Genomic DNA, 21,594 nt, shown 5'->3' with positions numbered 1-21,594 from the left:
GTCTCAGAGACCTCTGGGACAACATTAAATGCAACAACATTCGAATTATAGGGATTCCAGAAGAAGAAGAGAAAAAGAAAGGGACTGAGAAAATATTTGAAGAGATTATAGTTGAAAACTTCCCTAATATGGGAGAGGAAATAGTTAATCAAGTCCAGGAAGCACAGAGAGTCCCATACAAGATAAATACAAGGAGAAATACGCCAAGACACATATTAATCAAACTGTCAAAAATTAAATACAAAGAAAGCATATTAAAAGCAGCAAGGGAAAAACAACAAATAACACATAAGGGAATCCCCATAAGGTTAACAGCTGATCTCTCAGCAGAAACCCTACAAGCCAGAAGGGAGTGGCAGGACATACTGAAAGTGATGAAGGAGAAAAACATGCAGCCAAGACTACTCTACCCAGCAAGGATCTCATTCAGATTTGATGGAGAAATTAAAACCTTTACAGACAAGCAAAAGCTGAGAGAGTTCAGCACCACCAAACCAGCTTTACAACAAATGCTAAAGGATCTTCTCTAGGCAAGAAACACAAGAGAAGGAAAAGACCTATAATAACGAACCCAAAACAATTTAGAAAATGGGAATAGGAACATACATATCGATAATTACCTTAAATGTAAATGGACTAAATGCTCCCACCAAAAGACACAGATTAGCTGAATGGATACAAAAACAAGACCCTTATATATGCTGTCTACAAGAGACCCACTTCAGACCTAGAGACACATACAGACTGAAAGTAAGGGGATGGAAAAAGATATTCCATGCAAATGGAAGCCAAAAGAAAGCTGGAGTAGCAATTCTCATATCAGACAAAATAGACTTTAAAATAAGGACTATTAAAAGAGACAAAGAAGGACACTACATAATGATCAAGGGATCGATCCAAGAAGAAGATATAACAATTGTAAATATTTATGCACCCAACATAGGAGCACCTCAATACATAAGGCAAATACTAACAGCCATAAAAGGGGAAATCGACAGTAACACATTCATAGTAGGGGACTTAAACACCCCACTTTCACCCATGGACAGATCATCCAAAATGAAAATAAATAAGGAAACACAAGCTTTAAATGATACATTAAACAAGATGGACTTAATTGATATTTATAGGACACTCCATCCAAAAACAACAGAATACACATTTTTCTCAAGTGCTCATGGAACATTCTCCAGGATAGATCATATCTTAGGTCACAAATCAAGCCTTGGTAAATTTAAGAAAATTGAAATTGTATCAAGTATCTTTTCTGACCACAACGCCATGAGACTAGATATCAATTACAGGAAAAGATCTGTAAAAAATACAAACACATGGAGGCTAAACAATACACTACTTAATAATGAAGAGATCACTGAAGAAATCAAAGAGGAAATCAAAAAATACCTAGAAACAAATGACAATGGAGACACAACGACCCAAAACCTGTGGGATGCAGCAAAAGCAGTTCTAAGGGGGAAGTTTATAGCAATACAAGCCCACCTTAAGAAGCAGGAAACATCTCGAATAAACAACCTAACCTTGCACCTCAAGCAATTAGAGAAAGAAGAACAAAAAAACCCCAAAGCTAGCAGAAGGAAAGAAATCATAAAAATCAGATCAGAAATAAATGAAAAAGAAATGAAGGAAACAATAGCAAAGATCAATAAAACTAAAAGCTGGTTCTTTGAGAAGATAAACAAAATAGATAAACCACTAGCCAGACTCATCAAGAAAAAAAGGGAGAAGACTCAAATCAATAGAATTGGAAATGAAAAAGGAGAGGTAACAACTGACACTGCAGAGATAAAAGAGATCATGAGAGATTACTACAAACAACTCTATGCCAATAAAATGGACAATCTGGAAGAAATGGACAAATTCTTAGAAATGCACAACCTGCCAAGACTGAATCAGGAAGAAATAGAAAATATGAACAGACCAATCACAAGCACTGAAATTGAAACTGTGATTAAAAATCTTCCAACAAAGAAAAGCCCAGGACCAGATGGCTTCACAGGCGAATTCTATCAAACATTTAGAGAAGAGCTAACACCTATCCTTCTCAAACTCTTCCAGAATATAGCAGAGGGAGGACCACTCCCTAACTCCTTCTACGAGGCCACCATCACCTTGATACCAAAACCAGACAAGGATGTCACAAAGAAAGAAAACTACAGGCCAATATCACTGATGAACATAGATGCAAAAATCCTCAACAAAATACTAGCAAACAGAATCCAACAGCACATTAAAAGGATCATACACCATGATCAAGTGGGGTTTATTCCAGGAATGCAAGGATTCTTCAATATACGCAAATCTATCAATGTGATAAACCATATTAACAAATTGAAGGAGAAAAACCATATGATCATCTCAATAGATGCAGAGAAAGCTTTTGACAAAATTCAACACCCATTTATGATAAAAACCCTGCAGAAAGTAGGCATAGAGGGAACTTTCCTCAACATAATAAAGGCCATATATGACAAGCCCACAGCAAACATCATCCTCAATGGTGAAAAACTGAAAGCATTTCCACTAAGATCAGGAACAAGACAAGGTTGCCCACTCTCACCACTATTATTCAACATTGTTTTGGAAGTTTTAGCCACAGCAATCAGAGAAGAAAAGGAAATAAAAGGAATCCAAATTGGAAAAGAAGAAGTAAAGCTGTCACTGTTTGCAGATGACATGATCCTATACATAGAGAACTCTAAAGATGCTACCAGAAAACTACTAGAGCTAATCAATGAATTTGGTAAAGTGGCAGGATACAAAATTAATGCACAGAAATCTCTGGCATTCCTATATACTAATGATGAAAAATCTGAAAGTGAAATCAAGAAAACACTCCCATTTACCATTGCAACAAAAAGAATAAAATATCTAGGAATAAACCTACCTAAGGAGACAAAAGACCTGTATGCAGAAAATTATAAGACACTGATGAAAGAAATTAAAGATGATATAAATAGATGGAGAGATATACCATGTTCTTGGATTGGAAGAATCAACATTGTGAAAATGACTCTACTACCCAAAGCAATCTATAGATTCAATGCAATCCCTATCAAACTACCACTGGCATTTTTCACAGAACTAGAACAAAAAATTTCACAATTTGTATGGAAACACAAAAGACCCCGAATAGCCAAAGCAATCTTGAGAACGAAAGAAGGAACTGGAGGAATCAGGCTCCCTGACTTCAGACTATACTACAAAGCTACAGTCATCAAGACGGTATGGTACTGGCACAAAAACAGAAAGATAGATCAATGGAACAGGATAGAAAGCCCAGAGATAAACCCATGCACATATGGACACCTTATCTTTGATAAAGGTGGCAGTAATGTACAATGGAGAAAGGACAGCCTCTTCAATAAGTGGTGCTGGGAAAACTGGACAGGTACATGTAAAAGTATGAGATTAGATCACTCCCTAACACCATACACAAAAATAAGCTCAAAATGGATTAAAGACCTAAATGTAAGGCCAGAAACTATCAAACTCTTAGAGGAAAACATAGGCAGAACACTCTATGACATAAATCAAAGCAAGATCCTTTCTGACCCACCTCCTAGAGTAATGGAAATAAAAACAAAAATAAACAAATGGGACCTAATGAAACTTCAAAGCTTTTGCACAGCAAAGGAAACCATAAACAAGATCAAAAGACAACCCTCAGAATGGGAGAAAATATTTGCAAATGAAGCAACCGACAAAGGATTAATCTCCAAAATTTACAAGCAGCTCATGCAGCTCAATATCAAAAAAACAAACAACCCAATCCAAAAATGGGCAGAAGACCTAAATAGACATTTCTCCAAAGAAGATATACAGACTGCCAACAAACACATGAAAGAATGCTCAACATCATTAATCATTAGAGAAATGCAAATCAAAACTACAATGAGATATCATCTCACACCAGTCAGAATGGCCATCATCAAAAAATCTACAAACAATAAATGCTGGAGAGGGTGTGGAGAAAAGGGAACACTCTTGCACTGCTGGTGGGAATGTGAATTGGTTCAGCCACTATGGAGAACAGTATGGAAGTTCCTTAAAAAACTACAAATAGAACTACCATATGACCCAGCAATCCCACTACTGGGCATATACCCTGAGAAAACCAAAATTCAAAAAGAGTCATGTACCAAAATGTTCATTGCAGCTCTATTTACAATAGCCCGGAGATGGAAACAACCTAAGTGCCCGTCATCGGATGAATGGATAAAGAAGATGTGGCACATATATACAATGGAATATTACTCAGCCATAAAAAGAAACGAAATTGAGCTATTTGTAATGAGGTGGATAGACCTAGAGTCTGTCATACAGAGTGAAGTAAGTCAGAAAGAAAAAGACAAATACCGTATGCTGACACATATATATGGAATTTAAGAAAAAAATGTCATGAAGAACCTAGGGGTAAAGCAGGAATAAAGACGCAGACCTCTTAGAGAACGGACTTGAGGTTATGGGGAGGGGGAAGGGTGAGCTGTGACAGGGCGAGAGAGAGTCATGGGCGTATACATAGTAACAAACGCAGTAAGGTAGATAGCTAGTGGGAAGCAGCCGCATGGCACAGGGATATTGGCTCGGTGCTTTGTGACAGCCTGGAGGGGTGGGATGGGGAGGGTGGGAGGGAGGGAGACGCAACAGGGAAGACATATGGGAACATATGTTTATGTATGACTGATTCACTTTGTTATAAAGCAGAAACTAACACACCATTGTAAAGCAATTATACCCCAATAAAGATGTTAAAAAAAAAAAAAAAAAAAAGAATCCCAATGCAGGGTGCATGGGTTCGATCCCTGGTCGGGGAACTAAGATTCCGCATGCCACACAGTGTGCCTAAAAACAAACAAGAAAAACCCAGAAAACAAACTTCAAAGAAATTCTAGCCTTGTAGAGATGATAGTGTCTCCATGCAAGAAGAATAAAATGCTATTTACCACAGCCAAGACATGGAAGCAACTTAAGCACTTATCAACAGACGACTGAATAAGAAGATGTGGTATGTGTGTGTGTGTATATGGAATTACTCAGCCATAAAAAAAGGAATGAAATACTGCCATTTGCAGCAACATAAATGGACCTAGAGAATATTATACTTAGTGAAATAAGTCAGAGAAAGACAAATACTATATGATATCACTTGGAAGCTAAAAACTGATACAAATTAATATATATACAAAACAGAAACAGACTCACAGATATAGAAAACAAATTTGTGGTTAACAAAAGGGAGAGGGGGGGCTTCCCTGGTGGCGCAGTGGTTGAGAATCCGCTGGCCGATGCAGGGGACACGGGTTCGTGCCCCGGTCCAGGAAGATCCCACATGCCGCGGAGCAGCTGGGCCCATGAGCCATGGCTGCTGAGCCTGCGCGTCCGGAGCCTGTGCTCCGCAATGGGAGAGGCCACAACAGTGAGAGGCCTGCGTACCGCAAAAAAAAAAAACAAAAACAAAAACAAAAGGGAGAGGGAAGAGGGGTATGGGATTAACAGATACAAATTAACAGATACAAATTAGGGGTATGGGATTAATAGATACAAACTACCATATATAAAGTAGGTAAGCAACAGGGAAATACTGTATAGCACAGGGAATTACACCCATTATCTGGTAATATGGAATGTAATCTGAAAAAATACTGAATCACTATGCTGTACACCTGAAACTAACACAATATTGTAAATTAGCCATACTCCAATAAAAAAAAGAACAAAATGCTATAAAAAGGAACTTTTAAAAATAAAAAAGAGCTCCAACTAACTCGTACTTCAGAGAAAGACAGAATAAAGAACACAGTAAAGAAGGCATTCTGAAAGAAATAATAAAAAATTTTCCAGAACTCTATGGCATGTTCTTCCAGACTGAAGTGCCCACCACAATTAACGAAAAAAATTTCCATATCAAGGCATATCATCCTAACATTTCAGAATACAAGAAATAAAGAAACTTTAAAAAATGTTTCCAGAGATAAAACAAAACCCAAAACAGGGCACTTGCAAAGGATCAGTAATAAGAATGGCATTAGAAAGTTCAAAAGCCATACAACACTACACAACAGGGTACTGTATTTACACCTTAGAGGGGAACTGATTTGTAACTAAGAATTTTCTATCCAACTGAATTATTAATCATGTGAGAGGGCAGAATAAAGAGTTTCAGCTATCTGAGGCCTCAAAAATTTTACTTCCCATGCATCACTTCTGGGGAAGCTATTGGAGGATGTGTCCCACCAAAACAAAGGAGAGATAGGGATCAGGAAGTGGGCTCCAACTCCAGAGAGAGGTGAAGGAAATCCCCAGGAAAACGCTGGAGCGAGGTCCAGGATAAGGTCTCTGCATCAGGTATGGGGGCAGCCAGTCCAGATGTGAGCAGGGCTGAGGCGCCAGGAGACAATCAAGGTGATGGAACAGCTAAGACATTTGGATACAGTGAGAGAAGACTTAGATACCTGGCAGAAACCTTAGGGTTTAATTAGCAATAAGGATGTGGAAAACTGCTCCCTCCTTAAAACAAACAACAAAGACCAAAACTCTAACAAATAAAAGACAAGTGTTGTTAACTCTAGGGACAAAAAGTTGAAAGGAAAAGAAATATAATCATGGTGTAAATATAGGCTTAGCTGTGAAAAGCGTTTATAGGGTCATGATGACGTAAAACACACTATGGACACTGATCCAAACCAATTACATTGTAACTATACTGGGAGGACAGGGGGACAGGAAAGGTGGCAGGTGAGGGGCACGATTGGTGAAAAAGAGCTAAGTCAGTACCTTATGTCCCAAACTGAAGAAAGATCAACAAATAGAGATCTCATCATATTATTTCAAGATATGGAGATAAACACCAAAATAACAGCTAAAAGAACTGAAAGAATTTGTTCTGGGGAGAGAGAAATAACAGGGAGGAGGTGGGGGCTCTTTTTTAGTAAGTATTTGTAAAACTATTTGATCCTTGATAAAAATACAAAATTCAGCAAGTTGCAGAACAATATATGTACAAGATGATCCTGTTTTTGAAAAATATAAGTTAAAAAGGACGTTAGTATAGACAGATATGTTGGTATTAGCATCAGTAAGAAAATGTGTCAGTGTAAAGTTAGGAAGGAAACACACCCAACTGCCATCACTGGCCTCCTCCAGGTGACAGTGGTGGGCTGGGGACTTCCATTCAATTTTTTGAATTATACAAGGTAAAAATTGGTGGGATTACAGGTGTTTTATTTTTCAAGTAATTAAATTTTATGTTTAGAACGAAACCATCTTAGTAAGCAAAACCGAATGTGTGTATTTATGCCTATCGTATAGTATACAGAAAAAAGGACAGGAAAAGTTCACAGAAAACCGTTAACAGGCTTAAAGGGATAACTGCGGTTCATCACCTCTTGGGACCTGGAGGGGTGGTGGGTGTGCAAACAGGTGCCTTCTCTACCTTTCCCACAATGACCACGTGGTACTTTCACAGCAGACACAAAGTCTGGCAGACCCACAAATGTGTGAACAGGAGGGCATAAGACAAGGGGAGGGAGACCCAGTGGGGAGGTAAATGGGATGGAGAGGTGGTTGGCAGAATCATGCTGGGCAAACCAAAACTTTCTTGGACCTTCTGGTCCACAGGTATGGGCCTAAACCGCAGGGACGGAACATCACCTAACACAGGCACGTGCATGCTGCAGCTCTTACAAGACCCCCTAAAATGGGAGGATATTGCTGCCCCATGTATATCTGGGCCCAAGAGGGGAGATACAAGCAAGACAAACTGTTTCCTTTTACAAAATTAATAAGGCCTAACATAATGAAGCCTAATAATCTGGGAACTTATTCTCAGTTAAGACTTTAATACAAAATGTATTTAAGAGAAATTAGGAGTGCCTTAATTTATATAAAGGTCTGTAAATATTTTTGAAGAGAAATAGAATGTTATGCTGGGAAATCTTTATTTTTAATTAAAAAGACCAATGTTACTATTTTTAAAGCAAGTTTGTCAACAGTATTTATATAATTTAAACTGAACACTTGGCGGCAGCAAAGGCTGTATTTTAAATGACTGAAGACTGGTCAGGACTCTTTGTGCCAGGCGCCCAACAGGCACTGGGAGGGCCAGGACTGGCCTCAGGCTACAGACCTCACTCAGGCCTCAGGCCTCATGCTCACAAGGGGCAAGAGTTTGGCCCTCTCTGGATTGGTGGGCTCTGCTACTGTGTTACGTCTCTGATCAGTGGCTGTGATGGAAACAGTCTTTCCTGGCACCCAACAGATCCAAAAGAATTACTACTACTACACCATCAAAAATCTCTCTATTCTTTTTTGTATGAAAAGGCTTCATTGTTTTTGTCTCACTATCTTCTTCCCCCCACAGATTTCAGTTCAGAGAAAATACAACTTCTTGCTGTTGAAACATAATATTGAAAGACAGTCTGTCAACAAAATTAGTATAGTAATAATTTAAGGAATGCTAAGAATGTTTTCAATAAAACTATCTCTGCCTCTAGTCTCACTCAACATTATAGTTGCTAAAAAAACAAACAAACAAAAAACCAAACAAAAAAACACAACTCTATCATAATCTGCCCACACAGCAGTACAAGTGAAGAAAATAACAAAAACTCATAAAACCAGCTTAGAGAATATCTCTCTGGTTTTTAAATATGTACCCCCTGACAGGCAACACCATCATTCAAATTCCAGCCTTGGCCTATTCAAAAGATCTGCCTGGAACCTTTCCGAAAGCTCCCACCAGTATGGCTGGGATGCTGGAGTGGTAGAATTTTACGATGTAAGCAATGAACACTTGGGCCATAATTCACATAAGACTTCTCAAGCAACTGTATCATATACTACTTGGCCTCTAACTTTCCCCCACCCCAAATCCAAATTCCTTGCTCACTAAAAATGGGATTTCAAATATGGAAAAACTATTAACACCAGGTAAATCTGGGTAAAGAGTAAAGTTCTTTGTCCTATTCTTGCAATTTTTCTCTAAGTTTTAAGTTACTTTCAAATAAAAACTTAAAAAAAAAAGAAGTATTTTTCTGCAGTACTAGTCTGAACAGCTGGCTCATGCCTGCATCCAGGGTGGCTCACATGGGCCCAGGCAAACCAGGCATTCCACAAATGTCTTCTAATCTCAACTATATTAGGAAGAGTAACATGATCCCATAGTTTATTTGGATTTTCGACATTGACAAATTTTTAAAAAATATTATGTTCTTTTGTAACTGGAGATTATGACAACGAAATGATTGTGATTAAAAAACAAAACTAAACAATATGGTATCACTACTTACTCTATGAATTATACCAGCTGAATGTAGATGTTTAATACCACAGAGCATCTGGTAAAGAAGGTAGGACATTCTTTCATGGTCCAACTCCATATGAATAACCTGACATAAGTTAGCATCCATTAATTCCATAACCAAATACCTGGGGAAATAAATGATCAGCCATGTACACATGAAAATTATCCAAAATTCCTTTATGGTTATTAAACTAGAATTTTTATGAAATAGTAATAACTTACCACCTAGTCACTGCACTGGCTAAAGTAAAAAGATAACTTGTTTTCCCTAAACATTTATAAGGTATCTTGAAAAGAAGCAAATGTATGATGAAAGTTTGTAAAAGTTTTCAAAAAATGAAAACAACTAACAACAAAATGCCTTTCAAGTTAAATACAAAACAATTTTTATATCATAGTAAATAGAATCTCAAACATTCAAATTCTCCTATATTTAAACATTTTTGCTATTGGATCATTCTTACCAATATAGAAACCATGCTGTTATTGCTCTCATCTTAAGAAAACTTTGACCTTACTTCCCCCACCAGCTACCATCCTATATTTTTGCTCCCTATGCAAACAAAACTCCCCAAAGAGGTGTCTATACTTATCATCTCCAATTTTTTCTCCCATTTTTCCTTAATCCCACTTTAATCAGGCTTTTGCCCCCACCACTTTGCTGAAACTGTCCTCAAGGCTCCATGTCGGCCTTCCGTGTTGCTAAATCCAGTGGCCAGTCCTACAATCCTGGCTGACTGTGCCCTTTTCCTATCCCCAGCTTCTTACTGTTGAAGTGCCAGCACTCGGTCCTTGGTCTTCTTTTCTCTAACTGTACTTACAATCTTGGTGATCTCTGGTCTCTGGTCTCAAGACTTTAAATACCATCTATAGACTGACAACTACCAAATTAATACCTTCAACCCAGACCCCCTTGCTGAACTCCAGGCTCATTTATCTAACTGCCTATTTCACAGTTCCACTTGGGTGTCCAACAGACATCTTGAACTAAAACTGAGTTCCTTCTACCCTGCCTCGCAATCTGTTCTGACTGTAGCCTTCCACATCTCAGTTGAGAGCACTTTTATCCTTCTGGTGCTCAGGCCAAAACTCCAAGTGTTGCTCTCAGCTCCTCTTTCTCTCATACCACACATCCTCTCTAGGAGCAAACACTGGGGTTCTACCTTCAAAACAGTGTCAGCATCCTATCTCTTGCCTTTACCATCACTATCACCCCTCTGGTCTAAATGCAGCCATCATAATCTCACCTGAATTGCTGCAATAGCCTCCTGACTGGTCTTCTGTGTCCTACTTCTAACAGTGGGTTCTCGACCCAGAAACCAAAGTTATTCTTTTAAAACATAAGTCAGATAAGCTTACTCTTCCTGCTGAAAGTCTTACTGACTTGTAAAGGAAAATCCTTACAGTGGCCTAGAGGCCCAGCAGTGTCTGGCCCTGTCACTTCTTTGAACCCACCTCTTCAACTTTCCTCTGCTTCTTCTGATCCAGCCACACTGGCTCTTGCTGTTCTTATAACACACCAGGCACACTCCCTCTTCTGCTCCTTTACACTGCCTGTTCCTTCTATCTTGATACTACCTTCCCCCAAATATCTGTAGGACTAACCTCCTCACTTCCTTGAAGGCTTTCTTCACATGTCACCAATCCAGTGAGGTCCTTCCCTAACTACTCTACTTAAAGTTGCAACCTGACTCCTAACGCCCAGCACTTCTGAACCCCCTTACCCAGCTCCATTTCTTCTACAACATTTGCCACACATCCTAATGAATGACATCATTTCCTTATTTGTTATGTTGACTGTCTATCTTCCCTGGCTTTCCTGCAAGCTCTAGGAAGAAATATGACCACCTGCGATTCTTAAAAAATGAAAGGGATTTTTGCTGTTTTGGTCACTAAAGTATGCCAAGTTCAAGAGACTGTCTAGCACACAGTTGGCAATCAAATATTTGTTTGGTTTTTTTTTTGGCCTCACCGTGTGGCTTGCGGGCTGAAAGCATGGCGTCCTAACCACCACACTGCCAGGGAATTCCTGGCAATCAAATATTTGTTGAATGAATGAATGAATACATGAATAAATTTAGGATAAAGTTGTGTATTATATCTCAATAATAAATTAATATCTCATTTCATCATTACTAAGATAATTCTATTTCACATTTTGGAAGTTTAATGACTTACCCATTTCAAATAATAATTATAAACACCTAAACCCTACAATCTTGGGGACTAGAGAAAAACATGTTATATTTTATATTTCAATAAAGGAAATCAGCAGCATTAATGGCACTGTCTGCTCTGAAGAATTATTTTCAGTCATCCTTTATCTGTTGTAGAAATGATAACCATCTAGGCACAAATAGTTGAATACTATTATTCATTTTCCTTAATATTTCTCTTCCACAGAGAAAAGTGGCTAGGATATCATTTAAAAATGTGTTCTCACCTATATTTCCTAAGTAAAAAAAGGAGTTACTTTCTTTTCTAAATTTTCACTCTTTGATGAGCAGTGTATTACTGAATAAAAATTATACTTACACATCTTGAAATTCTTCTAGAGTTTTCTGTGGTGTAAACACATTTAACAAACTAATTATCTGAAAAGAGAAAATTATATCTCAGCATGTCAAATGACTCTACTTGATTATAAAAATTAAGTTTAACATTAAAGTGTGTTAAAACTAGAAAAAAAATCACAGCAGAGCTTTGTATTTATTATTATTGTTATTGCTTTTACCAAAACATTCTATTACACAGCATTTGAAAAAATCTAAATGATTAGGATTCTCAACTTGGAAATAATATGCACTTTTAATCAAATCACTTTTATGTGTCCCCAGTAACTTATTACTATAGAATTTTAACACATAATGTCTTTCTAGCTCTGAACATAAAAAAGTAGCAATTACAAGTAGAAAAACACTAAATAAAGCAATATGTTAACTCTGAAAACTTAAATACAATATCCAAATTTCTAAAAAGTTTTGAAATGTAAAGGCTAAGCTTATATTTTTGGTATGATAAAGATGAAATGCCTCATAGCATTACCTATTAACATTACCTTTATGTAAGGAGGATTCAAGAACGGACCCCACCACAGGCCTTGGTCCTGGCACCCCAATGGTTAAACAATGAATTCTGCTGCTTGAGCATCAAACACACGTCCTCAATCATTTCAAATGACTGAGGGAAAGATGAATTATTCAGTATATAGGATTGAAGTGGCTGGCTAGCCAAGGGGGAAAAAACTAGATTCATACTTCAATCTTTACACCAAGATAAACTCAAAATGGAACAAAAATTTAAATCTAAAACATGAAACCATGAAACATTAAAATATGAATAAACATTTATACAATTCTGGTGTAGAAAAGCCTTTTCTAAGCATGACAGGAAACCTAGGAGATTTGATTATGTTAAACACAACAACAAAAATCAGTATGACAAAAACAACCTAAATTAGGTCAGATGGAAAAGTGAGGGTTGACAGCTTTAATATACAAAGATCTTCTATAAATGCATAAGAAAGAAACCAACAGTCCTAGAGAAAAATGGACAAAGGCCATGAAAAACAAACTCTCAAGAAATAAAAATAAATGGCTAATAGAGATATGGAAAGAAAATCAACCTCACAAATAAAAATAAGGTATCATTTGTCATCTATCAGTTTGGTAAGGTAAAACAAATCAACAGTATGTAGCTCTGGGGTATTTTGAAATAAAAGACATACTCAGATACTCAATAAAAGTGTAAAATTGACAGTCTTCCTTGAGGTTAATTTGTCAGTATATATTATTAAAACCAAAAGTGTGCATAGTCTTTGACCCAGCTATCTTGGCCAAGGAATTCACCTGGACAAGTGTGCAAAGATGCAACGTATAAGGATGTTCACTGCAGCACTGCTTATAATAGCAAAAAACTGGAAACAATCTAAATATCTGATAATAGGTGATTGGTTAAATGAATAACTGTGCATCTGTACTATGTAGCCATTTAAAAAATGGTTTATATCTATGTTCATTAATGTATATGAGATCTAGCAACATTCCACTAGGGAAAAAGCAGGATGTGTAATAACATAACTGAGCTTATTTATGTATGTGTGTATATATATGCATAAGAATGCTCACCAAAATGTTAATGATAGTGGGTGGTGGGATTCAAGGATTTTTCTTTCTTGTTTATACTGTTTGAATTAAAAATAATAATAAACATTTTTTTGTAACCTGAAAAAAAAACTTTTTTACTTTTTGTTTTAAACCTGTAAAATAAAGCATGCATTGGAGAATTTAAAAACAAACTCAAACCACAGACTCAAAAGATTGAACCTATCTTAGTTTTGTGTTTAATGTCCCTACACCAGAAAAATCCAGCATAAATGTTACAACAAAAGGAGCCATATAGAGTTGAGTGTACTTTTAAATACTTATCCCCCCCACCCCGTAACAAAAAGAGGTCACATGGGAGGGGATCTCCAAAGCCCCTGCCAGACTTAACATTTTATAATTTTATAACATGGCAAGGTTATCAAAATCATGTTCAAAATAATGCTCAGGCATCAGTAGTAGAACATAAAATGGGCCTGAGTACCTCATTTTCTAGAGATATACTGTTTTTCCTTAAAATTTACAATGCTTTGATTTCTGTAGAGATGCCAAGTACAACTATCTTGAATATAACATCATCTAATAACATTTATTTAAATAAATGTGAATATGTAAAAGCTACTTATAGAACAACGTTTTTCTAAAAAGTATTTGGATATTTCTCAATTTGCCAGGTCAATACTGTTGCCATTTTATACACAGGGAAACAGTGAAAACCAAATGGTTACAAGGTTAATTGACATTCCCATCTGTGTTGAGTGACCTAAATTCCTATGGACAATGATGCCTCTTGCTGACTTCAATATCTCCAATGTTGATTGAAAATTCTGTCAATAAAATATAACCATTTAAATAGTATTTTTATCACTAGTTTACCCTAGGTCTAAACTCATTGTATCTCCAAAGACCCAGATGATTATGGCAGCACTGACAACATTAAAGTATTAGAGGAAATATAGACATAACTTACATTTTTATGATTGACACATTTTAAGAGGACAAGTTCACGATAAGCTCTCTTTGCATGAGTCTGATTCTGAAAAGGACGGCTTAGTTTCTTGACTGCAACATTTATCCCAAGAACTGTATCAAAAGCAGCACTATAATTAAGAAATATAATAGGCAACCCATCAGGATGATTTTGGAATATACAGCAATGCAGAATGTACATTCAATGTATTATCTTTTTAAATGAATAACAAATAAGGAAAAATCTGCTTGCTTCCACTCTGGTACTTCTGCACATTAAGAGCAAGGTGAGCTGGCTAAGCGTGCAGGACGAACGGACTCCTCTGCAGAGGCGCCACCATGGCAGCTGAAGCTAGGATGGGATTCAGCAATCTTTGCACATGGACGTCTCATTATATTAGTTGAGATTATTATGTTCAGAACCAAGTAATTTAATACAGAGCATGTAAGACTGCCCAGAAAACAAAATCTTCAGTTTAAATATGCCAATAAGTTGAAAAAAAGTCACTGGTATCACAGAATGAAATATAAGTATATTTTGGAGTATCACAGTGGAGAAAATGGTTTGAACTCATGAGACGGATATAATAAATCTAGATTTTGATTGATTGTGTTTTTCCCAGATGTAAGAATCTAAAAGGAAAACAGAAGCCAAAATCTCAGTTCATGGTAAATCCCCAAGATACAAAATCCCTAACATAAGCAATTGCTATACATAAAATTCTGCTAGAAATACCTCCTCATACTACTATGGTTAAGAAATAAAATCTTCTAGGATCTTTGTTTCCAGAATCTCAAGTTCCCAGCTGAAATTTATGATTAATTTTCCTCCAGAAAATAGACAGGAAAAATTGAGTACCTTCTGTACTAGTTTCAAGCTAGCACTAACAGTATGATTGCTGTCACTGTTACCTTTTGGCTCCTCATCAGGGGTTAAAAGCTGCTAAAGATCATCTGAGAACCTAAGCACCATTTAAAATACTGTTTCTATTTATTTATTCTATTCAGTTTATAACACTGTTTACACTTATTCACTTCTATTAATTTTTTTTTGCCAAAAAACCCAAACTTAATTCAATTTTAACTTTTTAAAATTAAAGGCTGTCTGCTGTAGCATTTGGTTAAGAATTATTAGAAGCTTCCTGTTACTTTGGAATTACTTTTTCTTTAATTCACATTATGTGTTCATGTATACACAGATGTAAAATCACATGCCCAGGGACTTCCCTGGTGGTCCAGTGGTAAAGAATCCGCCTTCCAATTCAGGGGACTTGGGTTCAATCCCTGGTTGGGGAACTAAGATCCCACATGCTGTGGGGCAACTAAGCCCGTGTGCCACAACTACTGAGCTCACATGCCGCAAACTGCAGAGTCCATGTGCTCTGGAGCCTATGGGCCACAAGTAGAGAGAAGCCCGCATGCCACAAGGAAAGATCCCACACGCCTCAATGAAGACCCTGCGTGCCACAACTAGGGCCTGACGCAGCCAAAAAAAATAATAAAGAAAATTAATTAATTAATTAAAATCACATGCCCATATGCAAATGTAATATTCATATGGATTATAAAATGTCAAAAATAAATCTATTTGTGAAACAAATCATTAATTAATACATGCACATGTGATTTGTACATATATATATATATATATATATATATATATATATCTCTATATCTCTGTCTTGAGAATTTAAAAACAGACACACCTTTTTTGGTCTCAAAAGTTTTTGTCCAATGAGCCAAATGGACCAATTCTGAATATCTGAGCAGACTCATGCTTCCCCATTCCTAGTTCCAACTCCAGGAGGAGCTACCTTCAGTTATTCCTGGCTTTACTTCTTTTAGTAATATCTCAACTCCAAAGAATATACTTTTATCACTATTTCCTCATTTATCAACTTCAGAAATTAGCTATTTACTCCCCATTACGAACACTGAGGATTTAGTCACTTCATTGAAACCCCCAACTCCTCCTAGTTTTTTGTTCTCATGTTATTGTTATTATTATTATTATTATTTGTTGTTGTTGGTACGCGGGCCTATCACTGTTGTGGCCTCTCCCGTTGCGGAGCACAGGCTCCGGACGCGCACGCTCAGCGGCCATGGCTCACGGGCCCAGCCGCTCCGCGGCATATGGGATCTTCCCAGACCAGGGCATGAACCCGTGTCCCCTGCATTGGCAGGCGGACTCTCAACCACTGCGCCACTAGGGAAGACCTCTCATGTTATTTTTAACTTTTCCCTTGGTCACCCTTGTAACTTTAAATAACATGCCTAAACTTGCTGCATCAACTTTCAAAGGAACCTCTTGCTCCCCACTATGTAAAATGAGAATATTACACTTCATCTCCTTTTTCCTCCAGCTCTCTAATCTCTTTTCCTCCAATTTCTGTCTTAAATGGTCAAGTTTAATAACACATCTTTCAATCCCTATAATTAAATCTTCTGTGTTTCTTCCTTAGGATGTGTCTAAAAGTTGAAAATCGACTTACAGAGTGTATGTATGTATGTGCACACATGTAAACATTACTAATTTCAGAGCGAGGATTACATTTCATTTCTAAAGATCACATGACCCTTGCCACTCATAAGAGAATGTGATTGTTTCCAGCATTAAGGTTAAATGGATTCTCTTCTAACATTCCGTAAGTTCTCAAACATCATGCTGCTTTAAATTTGTTTTATTCTTAGATCGTGACTTTTTCTAACTTTTCTACCACAAGTTTCTAATAAACTTTTTTTTTCTTATTAAGAGAAGACAAATATACCTCTTTAGAGCTGTCACTAGTACTTCTTACCTCCTTACTCACATTATCTATTGTTTGGAATCTATTCCATTTTTCAGAAAGACATTTTTCTTGGGGTTTCAAGGCCTGATGTGTACCTATCGCCCTGGGATTTCTTTTCTCTGGCTTCCACTGTTTCTGGTGTTACACGTTCTTGTATTCTTTCTTGTTGGAGTACACTCTCAAGGAATTTCCTCAGAAAAAAAGGGCATGGAAGATAAATTATCTTACTCTTCCTTTATCCTTGATTGATAGTTTGTCTTCTAAGCTCGAAATCAATTTTCTCTCAGAGCTCCAATGATTTCCAAAGTTGAGTGCTGTTGGTGAGAAGGCGTATGCCTGTCTGGTATTCATTCTTTTGCTTCCTTTTTTGTTCCTCGTCTTAATGATTTGTTACAAAGAACCATGTTTTGTCAACAACCCCAAAGTGCTCCCCCCCACTAATCACTATCCTTCCTGCCCCTCAAAGACAATAACTACTTCTGACTTTATTTTTATACTATAATTAAATATATTTATTTGGCTGTGCTGGGTCTTAGCTGCTGCACGCAGGATCTTCAATCTTCATTGCGGCATGCAGGATCTTTTAGTTGTGGCATGTGGGATCTAGCTCCCTGACCAGGGATGGAACCTGAGCCCCCTCCATTGGGAGCATGGAGTCTTAGCCACTGGACTACCAGGGAAGTCCCCTACTTCTGACTTTTATCATAATCACTTCCTTGCTTTTACCAGCTAAACATGTATCTTCAAGCCCCTGCATCATTTATTTTTGCCTGGTTTTTGAAACTGTCTATGTCTGACTTCTTTCACTCAACATTATATTTGTGAGGTACATCCGTTGTTGTGTGAAGCTATAACTCATTCTGTGTCATCGCTATAATACTCCTTTGTTATGATTATATGACATAATGTTGATAGATACATTGGTTGTTTTCAGTTTACAAGCAAAAAACATGGTCATAAACATTCTTGTACATGGTTCTGGGCATGCATTTCTGATGAGTAGATAGCTAAAAGTGGTATTACATATAGTTTATTTTAGTAGATAATGCCAAACTGTTTTCTGAAGTGGTTTGTTCTATCAATTTCTAGGCATTTGATTTTTTTGTCGTATATTGACCCTGTGTCCTGCAAGAGGGCCAAGTTTAACAAAAGGGAGATGACAAGGGAAGGGGTGGGGGGGCACTAATCCAATCACGAGAACCCTTTAGAAGCAGAGTTTGTTTTGGTTGGTGGGAAGAGGGGAAAGTCAGAGAGATCTGAATCCTGAGAAGGACTAGACATGTTGTTGCCTTTAAGATGGAAGGGGGGTCACGTGAGAAGGAATGTGGGAGCCTCTAGGAGCAGAGTGGCCCCTGGCTGATAGAGAGCAAGGGAATGGAATGGAGACCTCTGACCTACAGCTGCAAGGAACTGGGTTCTGCGAAGAATCTGAACGCACTTGAAAGCAAATTCTTCCCCAGAGCCTCCAGATAAGAGCCCAGTCCAGTGACACCTTGATTTCAGCCTTGTGAAATGCCAAGCAGAGAACCCAGGGAAGCCCACCCAGATTTCTGGCCTACAGAACTATGAAATTATAAATGGTTGTTGTTCTGCTTTAAACCACTAAGTTTATGGTAATTTGTTACGCAGCAATAGAAAACAAATACATCCTCTCTTCCATATTTTTCTACCCTTTTGTCTCCCCAGGCTTCATTCTGGATACTTTTTTCCTCACCTATCTTTCAGATCACAATTCTCTCTTCAGTTATATCTAATATGCTTTTAAACCCACCCATTAACTTCATAATTCAATTACTATGTCTTATAGTTCTATAATTTCTATTTAGTTGTTTTAAGTTTTCATTTTCCACCAAAACTTTTTCATACTGTCTTTTATCATCCTGAACATAACATCATAACTCTTTGGAAGTCTGGATCCAATAATGTCAATAACCCCTGTGGATCTGTTTCTTTTCTCTGTTGTTTGTGCTGGATTTTGTGAATGTTGTCCAATCTCCTTGTGTGACTAGTTATTTCTGATTACGTCTTGCACCTTGAACTTGCAAAACTGTTTGCTATCTAGAAATAATTTGATATCCAGTATGATCTATCTTCCTCCAGGTAGAATTTACATTTATTTCTGCAGGGTACCTGGGGGCACTAGCAATTTGGGCTCACCTCACTTTGGGTTCAGCAAATGAGATGATGTGAAGTTAAGTGGCAGTTCCTGCAAGGGCCAGTTTCTTTTTGGTTCATCCTTACTTCTAGGATGCAGCCCTTTATCAGACCCAGTTAAAGCAAAGGAAGTTCACTAAGCCCCTTTAGAGGGCCCTGGACGCCAAACCCTGTCTCCTATAGCCCCACAAGGCAGTCCAAAGGACTCTAAGTCTCTCAGCTGCCCACTCCAGAATTTTCAAATGCCCTCAAGGGAAAGAACACCCCAAATCCTGGGCTCCTCTTACTAGGCTTCTCCTTCTCCAGATACTGGCCTAATAATTCTTCATTTACTTACTCGCTCTCTAGGGGCAAATGCTGAGCATGGGGGTAGGGGTGGGAATGTTGGGAGCCAACTAGCAAAACTGTTTCATAGACACACTTTTAATTAACATCCCTACTTCTAGCCACCCGTTTCATCTTCGTTTTTTGTATCTGGCATCTGTATACTCACAACCTCTTTGGAGTTCTACTATAGATAGGTTCTCTTCTTTGTGGCAAATGTCTTACCTACTTATTCTCACTTCCTCTGCAGAAACTTGTTAAATGCTCTCATATCCACTGATTACTGCTCTCCTGTCTCTTTGTTTAGGTGTCTGATCTTAAATTAGAAGTTCCAAACTATACATTTTAGAGGTGTAACTATAAAGACACAATGATTTGCCCAAGGTCACTAAGAACTACTGCTATGAGGATCTGAGCTGGACTTAGAACTCAGTTCTCCTGAATCATAGCCTTCCTATGCCTTATAGCATATATCTTCTTTATCACAAAAATTTTGTTGTGGACATTATGTTTATTTATATATACTAACAGAAAACAAAACAGTATAAGAACAGGCCAACATTCATGCTTGTACAGAACTAGAGGAAGCAAAAAGGGATAAGAGCTATACAACCATTTCATGTTAAGGTTGTAACTGTCACTTCTAAGCATTGTCAGATCTAATATTACACTTTTTTTTTAAACACTTCATAAAAGATGCTCAACATTGTTGATTATTAGAGAAATGCAAATCAAAGCTACAATGAGGTACCACCTCATAGCAGTCAGAATGGCCACCATTAAAAAGTCTACAAGGGACTTCCCTGGTGGCACAGTGGTTAGGAATCTGCCTGCCAATGCAGGGGACACGAGTTCGAGCCCTGGTCTGGGAAGATCCCACATGCCGCGGAGCAACTAAGCCCGTGCGCCACAACTACTAAGCCTGCGCTCTAGAGCCCGCAAACCCCAACTACTGAGCCCACCCGCCTACAGCCCATGCTCCACAACAACAGAAGCCACCACAATGAGAAGCCCACACACCACAATGAAGAGCAGCCCCTGCTCGCTGCAACTAGAGAAAGCCCGCACGCAGCAATGAAGACCCCATGCAGCCATAAATAAATAAATAAATTTATATATATATAAAAAGTCTACAAATAACAAATGCTGGAGAGGGTGTGGAGAAAGGGAACCCTCCTACACTGTTGGTGGGAATGTAAGCTGGTACAGCCACTATGGAGAACAGTATGGAGGTTCCTCAAAAAACTAAAAATAGAGCTACCATATGATCCAGCAATCCCACTCCTGGGTATATATAAAGACAAAACTATAATTCAAAAAGATACATGCACCCCTATATTCATAGCAGCACTATTCACAATAGCCAATACATGGAAACAAAGTAAATGTCCATCTACAGATGAAAGGATAAAGAAGATGTGGGACATATATACAATGGAATACTACTCAGCCATAAAAAAGAACGAAATAATGTCATTTGCAGCAACATGGATGGAACGAGATTATCATACTAAGTGAAGTAAGTCAAAAAGAGAAAGACAAATACCATATGATATCACTTATATGTGGAATCTAAAATATGACACAAATGAACCTTTATGAAACAGAAACAGACTCACAGACATAGAGAACAGACTTGCGGTTGCCAAGGGGGAGAGAGGTGGGAGAGGGATGGATTGGGAATTTGGGGTTAGCAGATGCAAACTATTATATGTTAGAATGGATAAATGACAAGATCCTACTGTATAGCACAGGGAACTATATTCAATATTCTACGATAAACCATAATGGAAAAGAATATTTTAAAAAAAGAATGCATATATACATATAACTGAACCATTTTGCTGTACAGCAAAAATTAACAACATTGTAAATCAACTATATTTCAATTAAAAATTTTTTTAATAAAAGCAGAAAAAAAAAGTTAAGCACT

The 21,594-nt window shown here is 37.6% G+C and overlaps 1 protein-coding gene across 7 annotated transcripts in view; it reads right to left on the bottom strand.

The window, feature by feature from the left end:
• MAPK9 (mitogen-activated protein kinase 9) overlaps positions 1 to 21,594 on the bottom strand; it is a 66,853-nt gene that overhangs the window by 21,390 nt on the left and 23,869 nt on the right. For 4 of the 7 annotated variants that reach the window (XM_033853675.2, XM_033853672.2, XM_033853673.2 and 1 more), the window contains exons 3-5: positions 14,396 to 14,525; positions 11,858 to 11,916; positions 9,309 to 9,447 (exon numbers count right to left, since the gene is read on the bottom strand). In XM_033853675.2, the coding sequence (XP_033709566.1) occupies positions 9,309 to 9,447; positions 11,858 to 11,916; positions 14,396 to 14,525 (328 nt within the window). Of the gene's footprint in view, positions 1 to 9,308; positions 9,448 to 11,857; positions 11,917 to 13,449; positions 13,506 to 14,395; positions 14,526 to 21,594 lie in introns of all 7 variants that reach the window. The other 3 variants (XM_033853677.2, XM_033853674.2, XM_033853678.2) reach the window with 3 other exon arrangements.

This window comes from Tursiops truncatus, chromosome 3 (assembly GCF_011762595.2).
Source record: "Tursiops truncatus isolate mTurTru1 chromosome 3, mTurTru1.mat.Y, whole genome shotgun sequence".
Lineage (NCBI taxonomy): Eukaryota > Metazoa > Chordata > Mammalia > Artiodactyla > Delphinidae > Tursiops > Tursiops truncatus.
The sequence above is the reverse complement of the archived record's forward strand: the minus strand, read 5'-3'. Positions and strand labels throughout refer to the sequence as shown.